Genomic DNA, 17638 nt, shown 5'->3' with positions numbered 1-17638 from the left:
TCTTTTGGCTTTTTGTCAATCTACATTGATTTGGATTTTATGCTCAGGGATGTTCTTCTGGCCAAACCAGTTAAATATTACAATGATTAGCTGTGGTTTCCTATTCCCATGTAGCATGAAGTCAACGAATCTTCAGTCAATTCTGACACTTCCTCATGCGTCATTTCTCTGCAAACACTGCCCCAACTTCCCGTTACATGTTGTGAAATGGGTTTTAGATAACTCTTGATTGAGATTTTAAAAGTTAGAAAGGTATCAAGACAGAGATTCTCTTAATGCCGACACAGCAATGTTTGAGCTTGTCAATAGCACTCGGTTGATAAACATTGCAAAGTTTAGAGAGCGAAATGCAGGGGAGTGATTACATTGAAAAGAAGTGCATTGTAATGGAGGACAACAGCTCCATGCCACCGTATCAAGGGCAGCTGTGAATGGGGAAGAAATGCTTGCTTTGTCAAGCATATCCAAGTCTCTCTCCCCCCACCCTCCCATTCTCTTCCCCAGGAGTGTAGCAGATTTTAAATTCATACAAGTTGCCGTTCCTGATATGTTGGCACTGTGCCTTGAAGGTCAGTACACGAAAAACAATTCTGCTGATCATTCCTGGTTTCAAAGAAGTGCTGTTAAGTTCTAGTTATTGTTGTGAGATTCTTTGTGCTATTCTGATGTGGAAGCAGCATTGATTGTATCTTGAGCAGGACCTCTATTTCAAGCTCAAGAATCACCTCTCAGTTAGTCATGGATTGGTTTGAAAAGCCGCAACACTTCTCTGTTTTTGATCTAATTTGTTTGCTGCATTTTATTTTTTAATAAATATGCAAATTTTCTCAAACAAATTGGTTTAAGATATTTTACAAAGGGAATATAATACGAAAGGTTGTGAAGATTTATGCAATGAGCGATTTGAAACTGATGGGAAAATATCTTTAGCAATGGCACACAAATTTGAAATATGTGGTTTATAGGATTTGTATTTCAGAATGACTATTGTGGCCCTTGGGCAATGAAGTTAGAAGATATGTGGGGGATTGGGGTTTAGTTATGATAGAGGGATGGCAACATATGAGCTGCAATGAGAATTTTTAAGTGTAAAGTGTAATGTTTGCAGTAGTTCCATAGCACCAATTTCATGGGTGGTAAAACTCCATTCGGACTTGCATCCTTAGTGAAGGTTTCTGACCTTTCTGTCATGGGCCTCCTCCAGTGCCATAGTGAAGCCCACCGGAAATTGGAGGAACAGCACCTCATATTTCGCCTGGGCAGCTTGCAGCCCAACGGTATGAACATTGACTTCTCCAACTTTAGATAGTTCCTCTGTCCCTCTCTTCCCCTCCCTTCCCAGATCTCCCACTGTCTTCCTGTCTCCACCTATATCCTTCCTTTGTCCCGCCCCCCTGACATCAGTCTGAAGAAGGGTCTCGACCCGAAACGTTACCCATTCCTTCTCTCCTGAGATGCTGCCTGACCTGCTGAGTTACTCCAGCATTTTGTGAATAAATACCTTCGATTTGTATCAGCATCTGCAGTTATTTTCTTACACTTCCTGTCGCTAGTACACACGCAAGTACCCATTGCTTACATGGTATTTGCATGTGTATTGAACAGCTTTAGACATGATTATCTACGTCCTGAGTTTATTATTGTCATGTGTACCGAGGTACTGTAAATAGCTTTTGTTTGCGTATTATCCAAGAAAATACTATACATGATTACAATCAAGCAGTTCACAGTGCACAGATAAAGGGTACAACATTTAGTACAAGATAAAGTCCAATGAAAGCAAGTTTAAAGGTCTGAATGAGATAGATGGGAGATCAGGACTGCACTCTAGCTGATGAGAGAACAGTTCAGTTACCTGATATCAGCTGGGAAGAAACTCCCTGAATCTGGAGATATGTGATTTCAAACCTGTGCACCTCTTGCCAGAGGGGAGAAGAGGGAGTGACCGGGGGTGAGACTGGTCCTTGATTATGCTGCTGGCCTTGCTGAGGCAGCGGGAAATCTAGTGAGCTTTGAGGTACGAGTTTATCGTGCTGCATAAGTTTATCCATGGATTTCCAGGCCTCCAGCCAGCCAGCATAGATTTATAATGTTCTATTATCGGCAGAACATATAGTTCACATTTGGCTCTTTGGATTTGGAAACAAAGGAGGTCTGTCTTAAGCACGTGCCAGCCACTCATAGGAGAATTTGAAAAGCAGGAATGTTCTCTCAATGTCCTGGCCTGCGCTTTTTGTTTCAACCTATTCTATCAAAATAGCAGGGCACTTGCAAAGAAAAAAAAATGTCATTGGTTATCGTCAACCGGTAATTGTGTGTAAAATCTTTGAGAATGTTTTCTGAAGGTGAATTTGCTTCAGTTGATGTGGTGTATTTGACTGTGCAGAAGGCTTTCAAGATGCCAAACAAGAAATCACCAAGCAAAATTAATGTACATAGTACTGGGTAATATAATGGCATGATTTGAGGCCAGTTAGCTGTTAATAAACAGATGGAAGGCTGTGACCAGCTGGGTGCTGGTGCCCCTGCTATTGACAGCTTATAAATGCAAGATGACCACTTTTGGCGATTGTACAACAGTAGGTGCTAATGTGGTCGGTGAGAAGAATGTGGAAAAGCTTCGGGGCGGGGTGGGGAACATATAGACAGGCTGAGTGGGGATGGCAGATGGAGCATAATGTAGAAAAATATGAGGTAATCCACTCTGGTTCAAAAAGATAGAATGATGGGATATGCTTTGTTTAAGGATGGGAATTGAATTTATTGACTTTCGGAGACCTAGTATACAAGTTATCAGAAATCAATTTGCAATTGCTGGAGGCAGTGAGGAAACAAACTTTATGTTCGTAGGAGGAACTGCAATTGCTGGTATATACTGAAGATAGACACAAAGTGCTGGAGTAACTTAGTAGATCAGGCAGCATCTCTGGAGAAAAATAATTTGTGGCATTTTGGGTTGGGAGTCTGAAGGGTTCCGCCCTGAAACATTTGAGTATGGGAGCAAAGAGGTCCTTCTGCAGTTGTATAGGGCCTTGGTGAGACCACATCTGGAGTATTGTGTGCCGTTTTGGTCTCCTAATTTCAGGAAGGACATCCTTGCTATGGAGGCAGTGCAGCGTAGGTTCACAAGGTTAATCCCTGGGGTGGCAGGACTGTCATATAATGAAAGATTGGAAAGACTGGGCTCGTATTCACTGGAGTTTAGAAGGATGAGAGGGGATCTTATAGAGCCATAAAATTATAAAAGGACTGGACAAACTAGATACAGGAAAAATGTTCCCAATGTTGGGGGGTCCAGAACCAGGGGCCACAGTCTAAGAATAAAGGGGAGGCCATTTAAAACTGAGGTGAGAAGAAACTTTTTCACCCAGAGAGTTGTACATTTGTGGAATTCTCTGCCACAGAGGGCAGTGGAGGCCAATTCACTGGATGAATTTAAAAGAGTTAGATAGAGCTCTAGGGGCTAGTGGAATCAGGGGATATGGGGAGAAGGCATCCACAGGTTACTGATTGTGGATGATCAGCCATGATCACAATGAATGGCGGTGCAGGCTCAAAGGGCCAAATGGCCTCCTGCTGCTATTTTCTATGTTTCTATGTCACCCGTCCTTTTTTCAGAGATGCTGCCTGACATGCTGAGTTACTCCAGTACTTTGTGTCTATCTTCAAACTATATGTTGGTCTTTACTGCCAGAGGATTGGAGTACAAAGGTCAAGATGTTTTTCTCCCTTTTATTTAATGCCCTGCTACAACTGCGTCCAGAATACTGTGTGTTCTGACCTCCCTACTCAAGGACAGATGCTTGTTCAAAAGAGGGAGTGCAGCAACGGTTTACCAGATTGTTTCCACACGATGCTTGCTTTGTGCAAGGACAGATTAAGCAGCAGGGCTTCTTCTGACCTGAAAGAGAAGCGATCTTATTCAAATGTATAAAATTCTTAAGGGACTAGCTGAGTTGGATATAGAGTTCAAGTCTCTTACTGGTATGTCTAGAATCAATGGTTCTAGTGTCATAATAGGGATCAGCCCATTACAAGATGAGAAATGTCTTCACCCAGAGGCAGTTAATCCTCGGAATTCACCATGTGAGGGCTATGAAAACTCTGTTTCTGAGTACATTACTAGGCAGGTGGTATTTGTAGATGTTAAAGGAATTGAAAGGCAGAGGAGTACAGGGAAGTTGTGTTGAGGTGAAGGATTAACAATGATAATGAATCGAAAAGCAGGGCCTTCCTCAAGCCTGTTATTTTACATCTATGTGGCAACTACATTTAGAAGGGTGGGGATGATTTGAAAGCTGTATCATTTCTGTCTTCAAGCAGTTAGGACAAGATCAGTGTTGTCAAGTAAACATGTAAAGGAAGAAACTGCAGGTGCAGATTTACACCGAAGATAGACACAAAAAGCTGGAGTAACTCAGTGGGACAGGCAGCATCTCTGGAGACCCTTCTTCGGATCTCTACCCGAAACGCTCCCCTATTCCTTCTCTCCAGAGATGCTGCATGTCCTGCTGAATTACTCCAGCTTTTTGTGTCTATCTTCTTGTCAAGTTAACAACTGTCTTGCTGACTTCTACTGAAGAGAGAGAGAGTTGAGAGCAAAAAAAAATTCAGAATAAGAAGGGTGTCCTGTGCAACCTTTTGAATATAGAATAGCGCAGCACAATATTTGTGCCGAACATGATGCCAAGTTAAACTGTTCTCACCTGCCTGCACATGATCCATATACCTCCCTTCCCTGCACATGATCCATATACCTCCCTTCCCTGCACATGATCCATATACCTCCCTTCCCTGCACATGATCCATATACCTCCCTTCCCTGCACATGATCCATATACCTCCCTTCCCTGCACATGATCCATATACCTCCCTTCCCTGCACATGATCCATATACCTCCCTTCCCTGCACATGATCCATATACCTCCCTTCCCTGCACATGATCCATATACCTCCCTTCCCTGCACATGATCCATATACCTCCCTTCCCTGCACATGATCCATATACCTCTCTTCCCTGCACATGATCCATATACCTCCCTTCCCTGCACATGATCCATATACCTCTCTTCCCTGCACATGATCCATATACCTCTCTTCCCTGCACATGATCCATATACCTCTCTTCCCTGCACATGATCCATATACCTCTCTTCCCTGCACTTCCTTGTGCTTATCTAAAAGCCTCACGAATGCCACGAATGTATCTGCCTCCATCACGCACATCTCCAAGAAACGTTCCCCCCCCTCTCACCCGATAGCTATGCCCTCTCGTGTTGGACACTTCAGCCCTGAGGGAAAGGTTCTGACTGTCTAACCTTTTTATACAACTCATAATTATAGACACTCTTATCAAGTCTGCCCTCAATCGTGGAACATAAGCTGCTGCAGTTATGTCCAGATGGAGACCATCTCTATTAAATATTATCATTAGCTCCTCTTAAACACAATGCAGCGTATGCATTGTTATTGGTCATGAGTAGCTAAATATATCCATTCTTGCTCCACGGATGTTAAGGAAGTTTGCTTTACTACTGCTCCTGGGAAAACTAAATGCAGTTCACAATATATCTTGTGATGTGACAGATGTTTAAGTGCTTTGGCTGCCAAGTCTATTAGTGTTTATTCTACCAACAGAATATCCAGGTATTTTTTTAACGAGTTTGGAAGTAGGGGGTCGTGGCTATACATCTTTCCCCTTGCCCACTCACCCTACGGCAAACCCGTCCCTGATATCCCAAAGACGTGTCGTTTTGTAAATTAATTGGCCCTCAGTAAATTGCCCCTCGTGGATAGGGAGTAGGTGAGAAAATGGAATAACGTAGAACTAGTGTGAACGGGGGATGGCTGGTCGGCGTTTCCATGCAATCAATTAGTAATTCATAATTAAAGCCCATGGAGCACAGTGGAGATGGGATTTTCTCCATAGCAGTCTGAAGAAGGATCCCAACCCAAAATGTTACCATCCCTTTTCTCCAGAGATGCTGCCTGACCCGCTGAGTTACTCCAGCACTTTGACTGTCTTTAGGATTTTAGAAGCCAGATCTTCCTCCTAATTCTTGCAAAATGTAATTTTTGGAAACACTTGTTTTTCTACTGACAAAAATCACCTGAGCACAGGGCATGTCCTGATCACTCAGTGGTTAAAATGCAACAGTGGTTGCAGTGACAGGTTTTGACCCTGTTATGAAGCTGCATTGGGATAAGATGAGGGTCTGGTTAGGGCAGTGACAAGGAGGAACTGAGGGTGAGCAAGGCACTCAGTTCATGGAGGCAATGGTTCTTTATGGATGCCCTTTCTCAGCGGCTATTACATTAAACCTGCCCTCGTTTCTGGATGTTTTCCAGATCAATTTTAGGGTTGTGATCATGCCTATAAATTTATTCTTGCAGTTCCCCCACCAAAATTGAAAGCGAACAGGTTAGTTTTACAAATGGTTTCATATTTACTGAACAGTATAAGTAATGTATTACACCTTTAGCTACAGTCAAGAGCATAGGACCTTCAGTGTAATATTAGCACAGTAATCAAAGTCTGTTTGACTTTAAACATTTACCATACTTTTTTGACCCATTACAATAATGAAGCCAGTGAAATGGATGGTATAAGGGACAACAACTGTAAATATGGAAACAGAAATGGGTCATTTAGTCCCTGTTCCAATCGTGAGGTTAGGAGGAAAGTGTTATTTAAGGAGGAAAAATTTCAGCAAATACCACTAGGTAAACTAGGATAAAATTGCACAAGCAGCTTTATTTCATGGCAGGGTGACCTTGTCATTCATTCATTGCAATGAACATATTGTGTTTTGTTTGGATGAACTTTGAAATGCAAGTATTATTTTTTCTGTCAAGCGTTTAAATAACAAATTCTTTTCTTTTGAATAATTTCAGGCTGTACGGTTGGAAAGTGGGTACATGGACCTGACTAGATACATGGTCGTTGTTTCTACAAACGGCAGACAAGACACAGACGAGAGTATTGTTTTAGGGATGGACTTTTTTAAAGATGGGTAAGCATGTTACTTTATTCTAACCAATTTGTTTTCTTAAAAGTAAAAGGCTTCCTTCTTTATGTAATGCATTGATTATGTACAAGTTATATTTTACATTTTGAAGTATTTCGAGTGAGGCTTAAGATAACTTCCAATTCAGACTGAGGAAGGGTCTCGACCAAAACGTCACCCGTTCCTTCTCTCCAGAGATGCTGCACGTCCCGCTGAGTTACTCCAGCATTTTGTGTCTACCTTTGATTTAAAGCAGCATCGGCAGTTCTTTTCTACATGCTCAGCTTTTTAGTTTCAGTTTAGTTTCTTGTCACGTGTACCGAGCGGTACAGTGAGAAGCTTTTTTGTTGCGCGTTAACCAGTCAGCGAAAAGACAGTACAATTGAACCGTTCACAGTGTACAGATACCTGATAAATTTGCTCCTACATAATGTCATCTATACTGCACACAGGAGGTCCTGCTGTCAAACTGATATAGTCAAATCCTTGTAACAATTAGTTTATCCATGCTGGGATTTTCTTTCTGTTTCGAATACAGTATTATAGTAAAATAATTTCTTTGGCCATACTTTTATTTTTGTCAACTTGATACAGCTCTATAGGACTTGGGTTCGACCAGTTTGACTATTGTGTGTGGGTCAGGTCGCCTCATTACAGGAAGGATGTGGAGGCTGTGGAGAGAGTGTAGAGGAGGTTTACGATAATGCTGCCTGGATTAGAGAGTTTCAGATACAGGGAGAGGTTGGACAAAGTTGGATTGTGCTTTCTGGAACGTTGAAGGTTGAGGGGAGACCTGATAGAAATATTAAAAATGATGAGAAGCATAGATAGGGTCGATGGTGGGACCTTTTCCCCAGAGTGGGAATGTCAAACACTAGAGGGCATAGCAATACGGCAATATATTAGCAAAGCTATAGGGTGAGAGGGGGAAAATAATGGAGGCAACATCTTACACAGTGCCTGGAACGCACTGCCAGGGGTGGTGGCGGCGGCGTATACGATAGTGGTGTTTAAGAGGCTTTTTGATAGGCACTTGGACATGCAAGGAGTGGAGGAATATGGAGCATGTACAGGTAGATAAGATCAGTTTAACTTGGCATCATGTTTGGCACAAACACTGTGGGCAGAAGGGTCAATTCCTTTGCTGTACTGTTCTATGTTCACTTTCACAAGTTAAAGGAGTAGAATTAGGCCATTCGGCCCATCAAGTCTATTCCGCTATTCAATCATGGCTGATCGCTGCCTCCTAATCCCATTTTCCTGCCTTCTCCCCATAACCCTTGACACCCGTACTGATCAAGAATTTGTCTATATCTGCCGTGAAAATATCCACTGACTTGGCCCCCTCAGCCCTCTGTGGCAATGAGTTCCACAGATTAACTGCCCTCTGACTGAAGAAATTCCACCTCACCTCCTTTCTACAGGAGCAGCGCCCTTTCATGCTGAGGCTATGACCTTTGGTCCCAGACACTCCCACCAGTTGAAACATCCTCTCCACATCCACTCTATCTATGCCTTTCATTATTCTGTAAGTTTTAATGAGATCCTCCCCTCAACCTTCTAAACTCCAGCGAGTACAGGCCCAGTGCTGTTATGTTGAATGGCATATTCTGTTTAGTTTTGGATTATTTGGATTTTCACTTTTTAAAATTAATTTAGTATCTGTGATTAATAGACAGACCCTAACTTATCCTGTTAAAAAACATTTTAAATTTGAATAATCTGGAATCAAGTGAAATAGATTGAAGCATGATCTTCGGGGTCGCAAGCATTGCTTTGTTCTTATGTAGACACAAATAACTGCAGATGCTGGAACCTTGAGCAAAATACAGTGCTGGCGGAACTCCGCAGGTCAGGCAGCTTCTGCCAGGACCCCATCTGAAGAAGGGTCAACCTGAAGCGTCATCTATCCATTCCCTCCACAGATGCTGCCTGACCCGCTGAGTTCCTTCTGCACTTTGTGTTTCCTTCTTGTCTCGTCTGCTTGGATTCCTCAGTATAGTCAATGCACACTTGTGCATTACTACTTTAGCCAATTATTGCACAAACTATTTTCAAGTTGTGTTGAAATGGCTGGATTGTGCTGACTTTTGTCACAGCTGGTGTTCAGCCATTGGTTTATAAAATCATGGGGGGAATAGATGGAGGGAATGCAGGGAGTCTTTTACCCAGAGTAGAGGAATCGAGAACTAGAGGACATAGGTTTAAGGTTCTCAAGAGATGCTGCCTGACCCGCTGAGTTACGCCCGCACTTTGTGTTCTACAAAGAGAGAGAGTTAGATTTACAAAGACGTACAGGTATGTAGGTTAATTGGCTGGGTAAATGTAAAAATTGTCCCTAGTGGGTGTAGGATAGTGTTAATGTACGGGGATCGCTGGGCGGCACGGACTTGGAGGGCCTAAAAGGCCTGTTTCCGGCTGTATATATATGATATGATATGATATTTAGCTCTTTGGGCTAACAGAATCAAGGGTTATGGGGAGAAAGCAGGAACGGGGTACTGATTGTGATCATATGGCCTACTCCTGCACCTATTGGCTATTGAAACCAAAGCCAGTTCATGACGTCACAATTTGGAACTGTTAGCAGTCCATTGTGCGACAGACTGCACAATCATTTGTGCAAAGTCCAGCAGAAAAGCTTGCTCATGCTGGGGTGGGGAATTGCCTTGCTGATCCTGCAGCAGCTGTAGAATCTGGGAACCCATTTGAGTTCAATGAGGAATGTAGAGCAAGGTCAGTCTGAAGAAGGGTCTCGACCCTAAAGGTCACCCATTCCTCCTCTCCAGAGATGCTGCCTGTCCCGTTGAGTTACTCCAGCATTTTGTGTCTGTCTTCGGTTTCAACCATCTGCATCTCCAGTTTCTTCCGACACATATAGAGCAAGGACTTGGGAGGAAACTAAGTTACACAGTTTGAAAAAAGATACATGTTTTTATGTGTCTGAAGAATATCCCAACTAGAAATGTCACCCGTCCATTCCTTCTACAGATGCTGCCTGACCTGTTGAGTTCCTCCAGCACTCTGTAGGGCTCAAAATTCCAGCATCTGCAGATTCTTGTGTCCCTAAATGTTTTTAAGTGTTTGAAATTTTTTATGCATCTTTATTTAATTCAAAATATTTGAAGACGGCACAGTGGCACAGCGGTAGAGTTGCTGCCTCACAGCGCCAGAGACCTGGGTTTGATCCTAACTGCAGGTGCTGTCTGTACGGAGTTTGTACATTCTCCCCATGACTGCGTGGGTTTTCCCTGGGTGCCTTGGTTTCCATCAACACCGTGTAGGTTAATTGGCTTTGGTAAAATAGTATATTTTCCCTACTGTGTAGGATCGTGTTAGTGTACGGCGTGATCGCTGGACAGTGTGGACTTGGTTTCCACGCTGTATTTCTAAAGTCTAAAGGCAGTTAGTGTTGTAATTATGTGTGATATATCTGATTGGATAACATGCAGCTTTTCACTGTACCACTGAAGATGTGACAATAATAAATCTAAACCTAAATTTGTCAAAGATATTAAAAAATGTTGAAATCAAATAATGGACACAGGGCTGGCAAACGGTAAAAGGCAGTGGGGTGGGGAAGGGGGTTGTTTCTGGGCTTGAGTTTCCTTGCATGAGCCCCTGTCACTTTCTAGACAGGACCACTGGAATGTGGGTTGCGGAGAGGCGTGAGAAAAGCCAGCACATCTAAAAAAGGTCATTGCAGGTTGTGAGTCGGGGCGTGGGGACTGAGTCACCGAGTCAGCACCCATTAAACATAGATTACCCAAAAAATTCCCAAAATTTGATGCATGTAACCCTATGCCAGATATTACAGTAACCATCTAAAATAGCCCTAGATATATATGCAACGAGAGCTGAATTTCTTTCAATATAAGTTGAACCTTGGAATTGACAATAAAATCAAAATTCTTTGCAATGGAGCATCAAAAATTGCTTAAAATATCACAAAATTGATAGAAACTAGTAACCTTTTTCCCTTGAAATTTAACATATTGGTAAAGAAATGTTTGGCCTTACTTATTAATACATATCACCTCTGGCCCCTGCACATTCATAACATTTCATCGACACTGGGCAAGTGGAGAGAGACCCTGGTCAGTGATGTCCCATGTTAAGGATGCAATTGTTTTTTTAAAGACATTCCCACTGTAATTGTTTTCCAACTTTAAGATGGGGACTTTGTTCAAAATGGATCTAATGAAAGAGCAGACAAAATGTGTAGGAGGGAATTGCAGATGCTGATTTACACCGAAGTCAGACACAAAATGCTGGCGTAACTCACCGGGACAGGCAACATCTCTGCAGAGAAGGAATGCCTTTTCTCCAGAGATGCTGCCTGACCCGCTGTGTTGCTCCAGAATTTTTTGTCGATCTTCTAATGAGAGAGCAAATGAGTAGCATTGTATCTGGCGGCCCCATGCTGCTGAATGCCTGCCTGTTGCTATGTAAACAAGACAACAAGTTCCCTATTTGTGGATGGAGATTCCTGAGTGCCATACTGTTGCACGTTGCATTTTGAAATGGCTCGAGCATGTGGCGGGGGAGGAACTAAGAATAACTCGTGATCAAAGGAAGCTTTTTTTAAAAGCTTTCCATGAGATCATTTTGTGCAGTCAACACAAGTTATTTGTGTTAACTTTCTTCCAATGCATTGCAGCAATTCTCTCCAGAGTTGCCAAATATTGATCAGAATCAATGTGGGCTGCACAATTAATGGTGTACTTGTATTGATACATGTACATAATGTGAGAACTTAATATGTGTCGTTGCACCCTTTTTTGTAGGCTAGCTGAAACATCTTCTGCATGCTGCAAATTCCACAATTGAATATTGTATCCGCACCTGTTTCTGTCCCACCTAGCCACTGTTAAATGAACTTGGGACAGCACAGTTGTGCAGCTGTTAGAGCTGCTGCCTCACGGCACCAGAGATGCAGATTCAATCCCAACCTGTGTGGAGTTTACAGCTTCCCCCGTGATTGTGGGTTTTCTCCAGGTGCTCCGGTTCCTCCCACATCCCGAAGACGAGCAGGCTTGTAGGTTAATAAGGCTCTGTAAATTGCCCATGGTGTGTAGGGCGTGGATGAGAAAGTGGGATAACATAGTTGTAGTGTAACCGGCAAATGGGTGATCGTCATAGACTCCGGGGGCTGTAGGGCCTGTGGTTCTGTAGGAGTACCGTCAGTCTACAAAAATAGAAGCTTCTTCTGAGTTTGTTCATTTGTTTTCTTTCAAATAATTGCTTTTGCAGATGAATGCCTGACATTTATTGACAACTATAAGCTGAATAACACACTTTGTGCACAATTTATCTCAGCAAAAGATTTTTTCATGAGAGGTTCCCAACATTTCCAATGTGACAATTAGATATCACATTCCAAATCCTTGCCTTGTGTTTCATCTGCAAAACATGTCCACTGACACTTGCATGGCATGGAAAGGAACTCCAAATGATGGGTTTTTTGGAAGACAAGTAACGATAAATACAATGACGTGCAAAACAGCAGTGGTGCATGATTATCGTGCAAAATCTGAGTAGTGCAAAAAGGATATTAAAGTATTAAACGGATTAACCAAATGAGTTAGAGTTGAGAGTAAGAGTTTGTGACAGTTCTGAAGTTATAGGAGCAGAATTAGGCCATTAGGCCCATCACGTCTACCCTGCCATTCATTCTTGGCTGTTCTATCTTTTTTCCTCAACCCCATTCTCCTGCCTTCTCCCCATAACCCGACACCCATACAAATCAATCTCCACCGTAAAAATATCAATTGACTTGGTGCCCCACAGCCTTCAGTTGCAATATATTCCACAGATTTGCCACCCTCTGACTAAAGAACTTCCTGCTCATCTTTCTAAAGATCCGTCCTTTAATTCTGAGGCTGTGCCCTCTGGTCCTAGACTCGCCCACTAGTGGAAACATCCTCTCCACATCTTCTCTATCCATCACCTCTGCGAATGGGGTATGAAAGATGGTTCTGACGTACGTTAGCATTGGGAAGAAGCTGCTCTTAAGTCTGGATATCTGGACTTTCAAGCTCCTGGGTGTTCTCCCAGAAGGTAGAGGAGAGAAAAAGGAATGTTCAGGGTGGCAGGCATCCTGACGATACCTTGATTTATTCACAAAATGCTGGAGTAACTCAGCAGGTCAGGCAGCATCTCGGGAGAGAAGGAATGGGTGACGTTTCGGGTCGAGACCCTTGGAAGGGTCTCGACCCGAAACGTCACCTATTCCTTCTCTCCCGAGATGCTGCCTGACCTGCTGAGTTACTCCAGCATTTTGTGAATAAATCGATTTGTACCAGCATCTGCAGTTATTTTCTTATCCTGACGATACCTGCAGCCTTCCGGATACAACGCACCATCAATGCAGTTGGGTGCAAGGAAGTGATGTGCCTGTGATGGCCTGGGCTGTGTTCACATTCTCTGCAGAGGGCTGAGCAGTTACCACGCCAGGCTGAGATGCATCCCGTCAGAATACTTTGTAAAACGATTCTGTTAAAGTTGTAGAAGATCCTCGTGAACAAGCGGAATCTACCCAAACGCCTCAGAAAGTAAACACTGCTGCTGTTGTCCTTCAAGCTGGTCTGGATTGATTGATCATTAGCTAGAAGCATGCGTAGGATTGGAGAGGGGTGGGGGTGGCTGGAATTCCCCTAGTTTGCCTCGTACCTGGGCCCTGCACACTTCCTTGTTTGCTTTCAACTCTCAGCTGCGTCAGTAGCGCGGGTCTAATCAAAATCAGTCGATACGAAAAGCAATGATTAACAGGAGACTTTCAGTGTTGGAATTCATGACTTTCTCAGCACTGTGACAGATGGGTACTAGATAAAAAGGATCATAAGAGACTGTTTTAAGAGGAGCTTCACGTAAGATGTCACCACTCTTTCAAACATGCTCAACTACTGTCTGACTCATGATACACTACATGATTCAAAAATCAATTATTCCAACACTGCTCCTTAGTTTGTATGTATGTCTTCTTTATAAAGTTATTGAATGTAGACAAGGCAAAACCTGTCCTTGGTTGTCCTGAGTTGGTTTTGCTGCTCCACTCCTTGGAATTGCTGCAATCTTATTGTGTTTAGAAGAAAAGTAAGGAATTGTACATTGTTTGATCCAACAAATGCAGGGAAAATGCTGAACTACAGGCCGGTCGGTGAGCTTAACATCTATAGTTGGTCAGTTACTGCAGAGTATTCTGAGGGATAGGATAGACAGGCATTTGGATGTGCAAGGGCTGTTTAGGGATAGTCAGCATGGATTTGTACGTGGAAGCCCGTGTCTCACAAATCTGATTTTTTTGAAGACGTGACCAAAACGGTTGATGAGGGCAGAGCTGTAGATGTGGTGTACATGGACGTCAGTAAGGCGTTCGACAAGGTTCTGCATGGTAGGCTGCTCTGGAAGGTTACATCACATGATCCAAGGAGAGGTAGCTGAATGGATAGCAAATTGGCTCCAAGGAAGGAAGCAGAGGGTGATGGTGGAAGGTTGCTTCTCAGACTGGATGCCTTTGACTAGCGGTGTGCCTCAGGGTTCGGTGTTGAGCCTGTTACTTTTTGTTATCTACATCTATGATTTGTATGAACATACAGGGCAAGATTAGCAAGTTTGCTGATGATACAAAAGTTAGTGGTTTTGCAGATAGTGAAGATGGTTGTGAACGATTGCAGCAGGATCTGGATCGATTGGCCAGGTGGGCGGAGGAATGGTTGATGGAATTTAATACAGAGAAGTGTGAGGTGTTGTATTTTGGGACGTCGAACAAGGGCCGGACCTACACAGTAAACGGCAGGCCTCTGGGTAGTGTTGTAGTGTAGAGGGATCTAAGAGTACAGGTGCATGGTTCTTTGAAGGTCGAGTTGCAGGTAGATAAGGTGGTCAAAAAGGCTTTTGTCACTTTGGCCTTCATCAGTCAGAGTATTGAGTATAGAAGTTGGGAGGTCATGTTGCAGTTGCATAAGATGTTTGTGAGACTGCATTTAGAATATTGTGTTCAGTTCTGTGCACCATATTATAGGAAAGATATTGTCAAGCTTGAAAGGCTTCAGAGAAGATTTACGAGGATGTTGCCAGGACTAGAGGGTGTGAGCTACAGGGAGAGGTTGAGTAGGCTGGGTCTCTATTCCATGGAGAGCCGGAGGATGCAGGGGGATCTTGTAGAGGTGTACAAAATCAAGAGAGGAATAGATCAGGTAGATGCCCAGTCTTTTACCCAGAGCAGGGGAATCGAGGACCCGAGGACATAGGTTCAAGGTGAAGGGGAAAAGATTTAATAGGAATCCGAGGGGTAACATTTTCACACAAAGGGTGGTGGGTGTATGGAACAAACTTTCAGAGGAGGTAGTTAAGGCTGGGACCATTGTTTAAGAAAGAGTTAGACAGGTACATGGATGGGACAGGTTTGGAGTGATATGGACCAAGCGCAGGCAAGTGGGACTAGTGTAGCTGGGACATTGTTAGCCGGTGTGGGGAAGTTGGACTGAAGGGCCTGTTTCCACTCTGTATCACTCTATGACTAACAATGCATGTTTAAGTCAGCATAAAGTTTGACTGGGAAAGAAACTTGGTGTTCCCATGTTTATATGCAGAGTCGACGATGTTGTATATTTTAATCCACATTCTGGTCCTGATCATTTGTGCTGGCTTAAACTTCACGAAGAGCACCAAAACTCTTTAGTATTTTTAATATATTTTTAAAATTGCAAACAAAGTAATTGTTCATCTCACTTATCCCATGTGGCTCCTTCTGTAAACTCAAATGGTTACGTTAGTAAGGAAATGTTTCCAAACCACATTTTGTAGGTTTTAAGTTGATCCTAAATGGCAATGTTGATTGTTCCTCTGCCCAGGAGATGCTACCTGACCTGTTATGTACTTCCAATATTCTATTTTTGTTTCAGATTTCCAGCATCTGCAGGTTTTTGCTACAACGCTGGCTTTTCTTTGATATGGTACTTTATGGCACATGTGCGGTGCAAACGCACAGTGAAATTATTTCCTTACATACAGGCAGTGCAGTATTGCCATACCCAAGCACAGAGTGAAAATCATGGGTTTCTGTGTCTTTCCCTTAGTCACCTCAAAGAAATTATTATTTATTTTGAGAAGGTGGCAAAGGGGGAGAAAATTCCTCACCGGGAAAGCTCTTGTATTCTTAATGCAAGAAATTGCAGATGTTGGAAACTTGAGCAAAAAAGTGAATGAGGTACTCGGCAGATCAGGCAGCATCTGTGGAGGGAATAGACAGTGATTTGGGCTAAGAACCTTCTGCGGAGTGTGAAGAAGGGTCCTATCCTGAAACATCGCCCGTCCCTTCCCTTCACAAATTCTGCCTGACCCACTGAGTTCCTCAAACATGAATTTTTGCACTTGTATTGTTTTCAATCATAAGCAAAGATATTTGGCATCACTAGTTTATTTTTTGTTATATTAACTGTGTTTTCCACTTTTCATGAATGTACTTGAACTGGGTACAGCCTGTCGTTGTTTTAGTGATTGTTTTCTCTAATAGTTTACTGCAGATTGCTTTCTACAGATATCTTTGTGCACAGAATCGATAGTAATTTTGGATTGTTATCTTTGCAGTACTACTTGCACCATGGGGCTGGTTCTTCCATTATGGAGTGACACACTGATCCACTTGGATGGGGATGGGTGAGTACACTTGCTAACCAATGTTGTAAAACCTTGAACTCAACACTAGTTGAGTCAAGTCAAACTTTCCTTGTGCCATGTTACTACATTCCAGTCAACAAAAAGTAATTTATTACTGCTGATCAAAAGGAGATTATCCGAGGCAAAATGATGTGCGAATCGGTATGGATCCCTGCCCTGGCCAGTCTTGTACGATTGACTTGTGCTGTGCCAACGCTGCTGATGACAACCAAAATGGTTTTGATTATAATTATTTTCATCAATGTCCAGGACGTTATTTCAATGAGGAGGTAGTTGAGGCAGGTACTATCGCAAACTTTAAGCAACATTTGGACAGGAACATGGATTGGATAGGTTTAGAAACATAGAAACATAGAAAATAGGTGCAGGAGTAGGCCATTTGGCCCTTCGAGCCTGCACCGTCATTCAATATGATCATGGCTGATCATCCAACTCAGTATCCCGTACCTGCCTTCTCTCCATACCCCCTGATCCCTTTAGCCACAAGGGCCACATCTAACTCCCTCTTAAATATAGCCAATGAACTGGCCTCAACTACCTTCTGTGGCAGAGAATTCCACAAATTCACCACACTCTGTGAAAAAAAACTTTCTCATCTCGGTCCTAAAAGACTTCCCCCTTATCCTTAAACTGTGACCCCTTGTTCTGGACTTCCCCAACATCGGGAACAATCTTCCTGCATCTAGCCTGCCCAACCCCTTAAGGATTTATAGGGATATGGGCCAAACGCAGGCTGGTGGGACTAGTGTAGATGGGACATGTTGGTCAGTGTGTCCAAATTGGGACTAACGGGTCTGTTTACACACTGTGACTACTGTAATCATTGCCCAGTTTCTCTCAAGAACAGAATTTTTCAGAATAACAAACTATAACTTTTATCTACATATCTGCCATCCCAACCTCTAGCTTTTGGTATCTTGGGTGATTCAGGCAGTTGTTCCGGTATCTT

General features: G+C 42.9%; 1 protein-coding gene across 3 annotated transcripts in view; it reads left to right on the top strand.

The window, feature by feature from the left end:
* ssh2b (slingshot protein phosphatase 2b) overlaps positions 1–17638 on the top strand; it is a 137220-nt gene that overhangs the window by 89595 nt on the left and 29987 nt on the right. For all 3 annotated transcript variants that reach the window (XM_078422612.1, XM_078422611.1, XM_078422613.1), the window contains 2 exons: positions 6896–7014; positions 16600–16668. In XM_078422612.1, coding sequence (XP_078278738.1) covers positions 6896–7014; positions 16600–16668 — 188 coding nt within the window. The remainder of the gene's footprint in view (positions 1–6895; positions 7015–16599; positions 16669–17638) is intronic.

This window comes from Rhinoraja longicauda, chromosome 26, assembly GCF_053455715.1.
Source record: "Rhinoraja longicauda isolate Sanriku21f chromosome 26, sRhiLon1.1, whole genome shotgun sequence".
NCBI lineage: Eukaryota > Metazoa > Chordata > Chondrichthyes > Rajiformes > Arhynchobatidae > Rhinoraja > Rhinoraja longicauda.
This window is presented reverse-complemented; position numbering and strand designations above follow the sequence as displayed.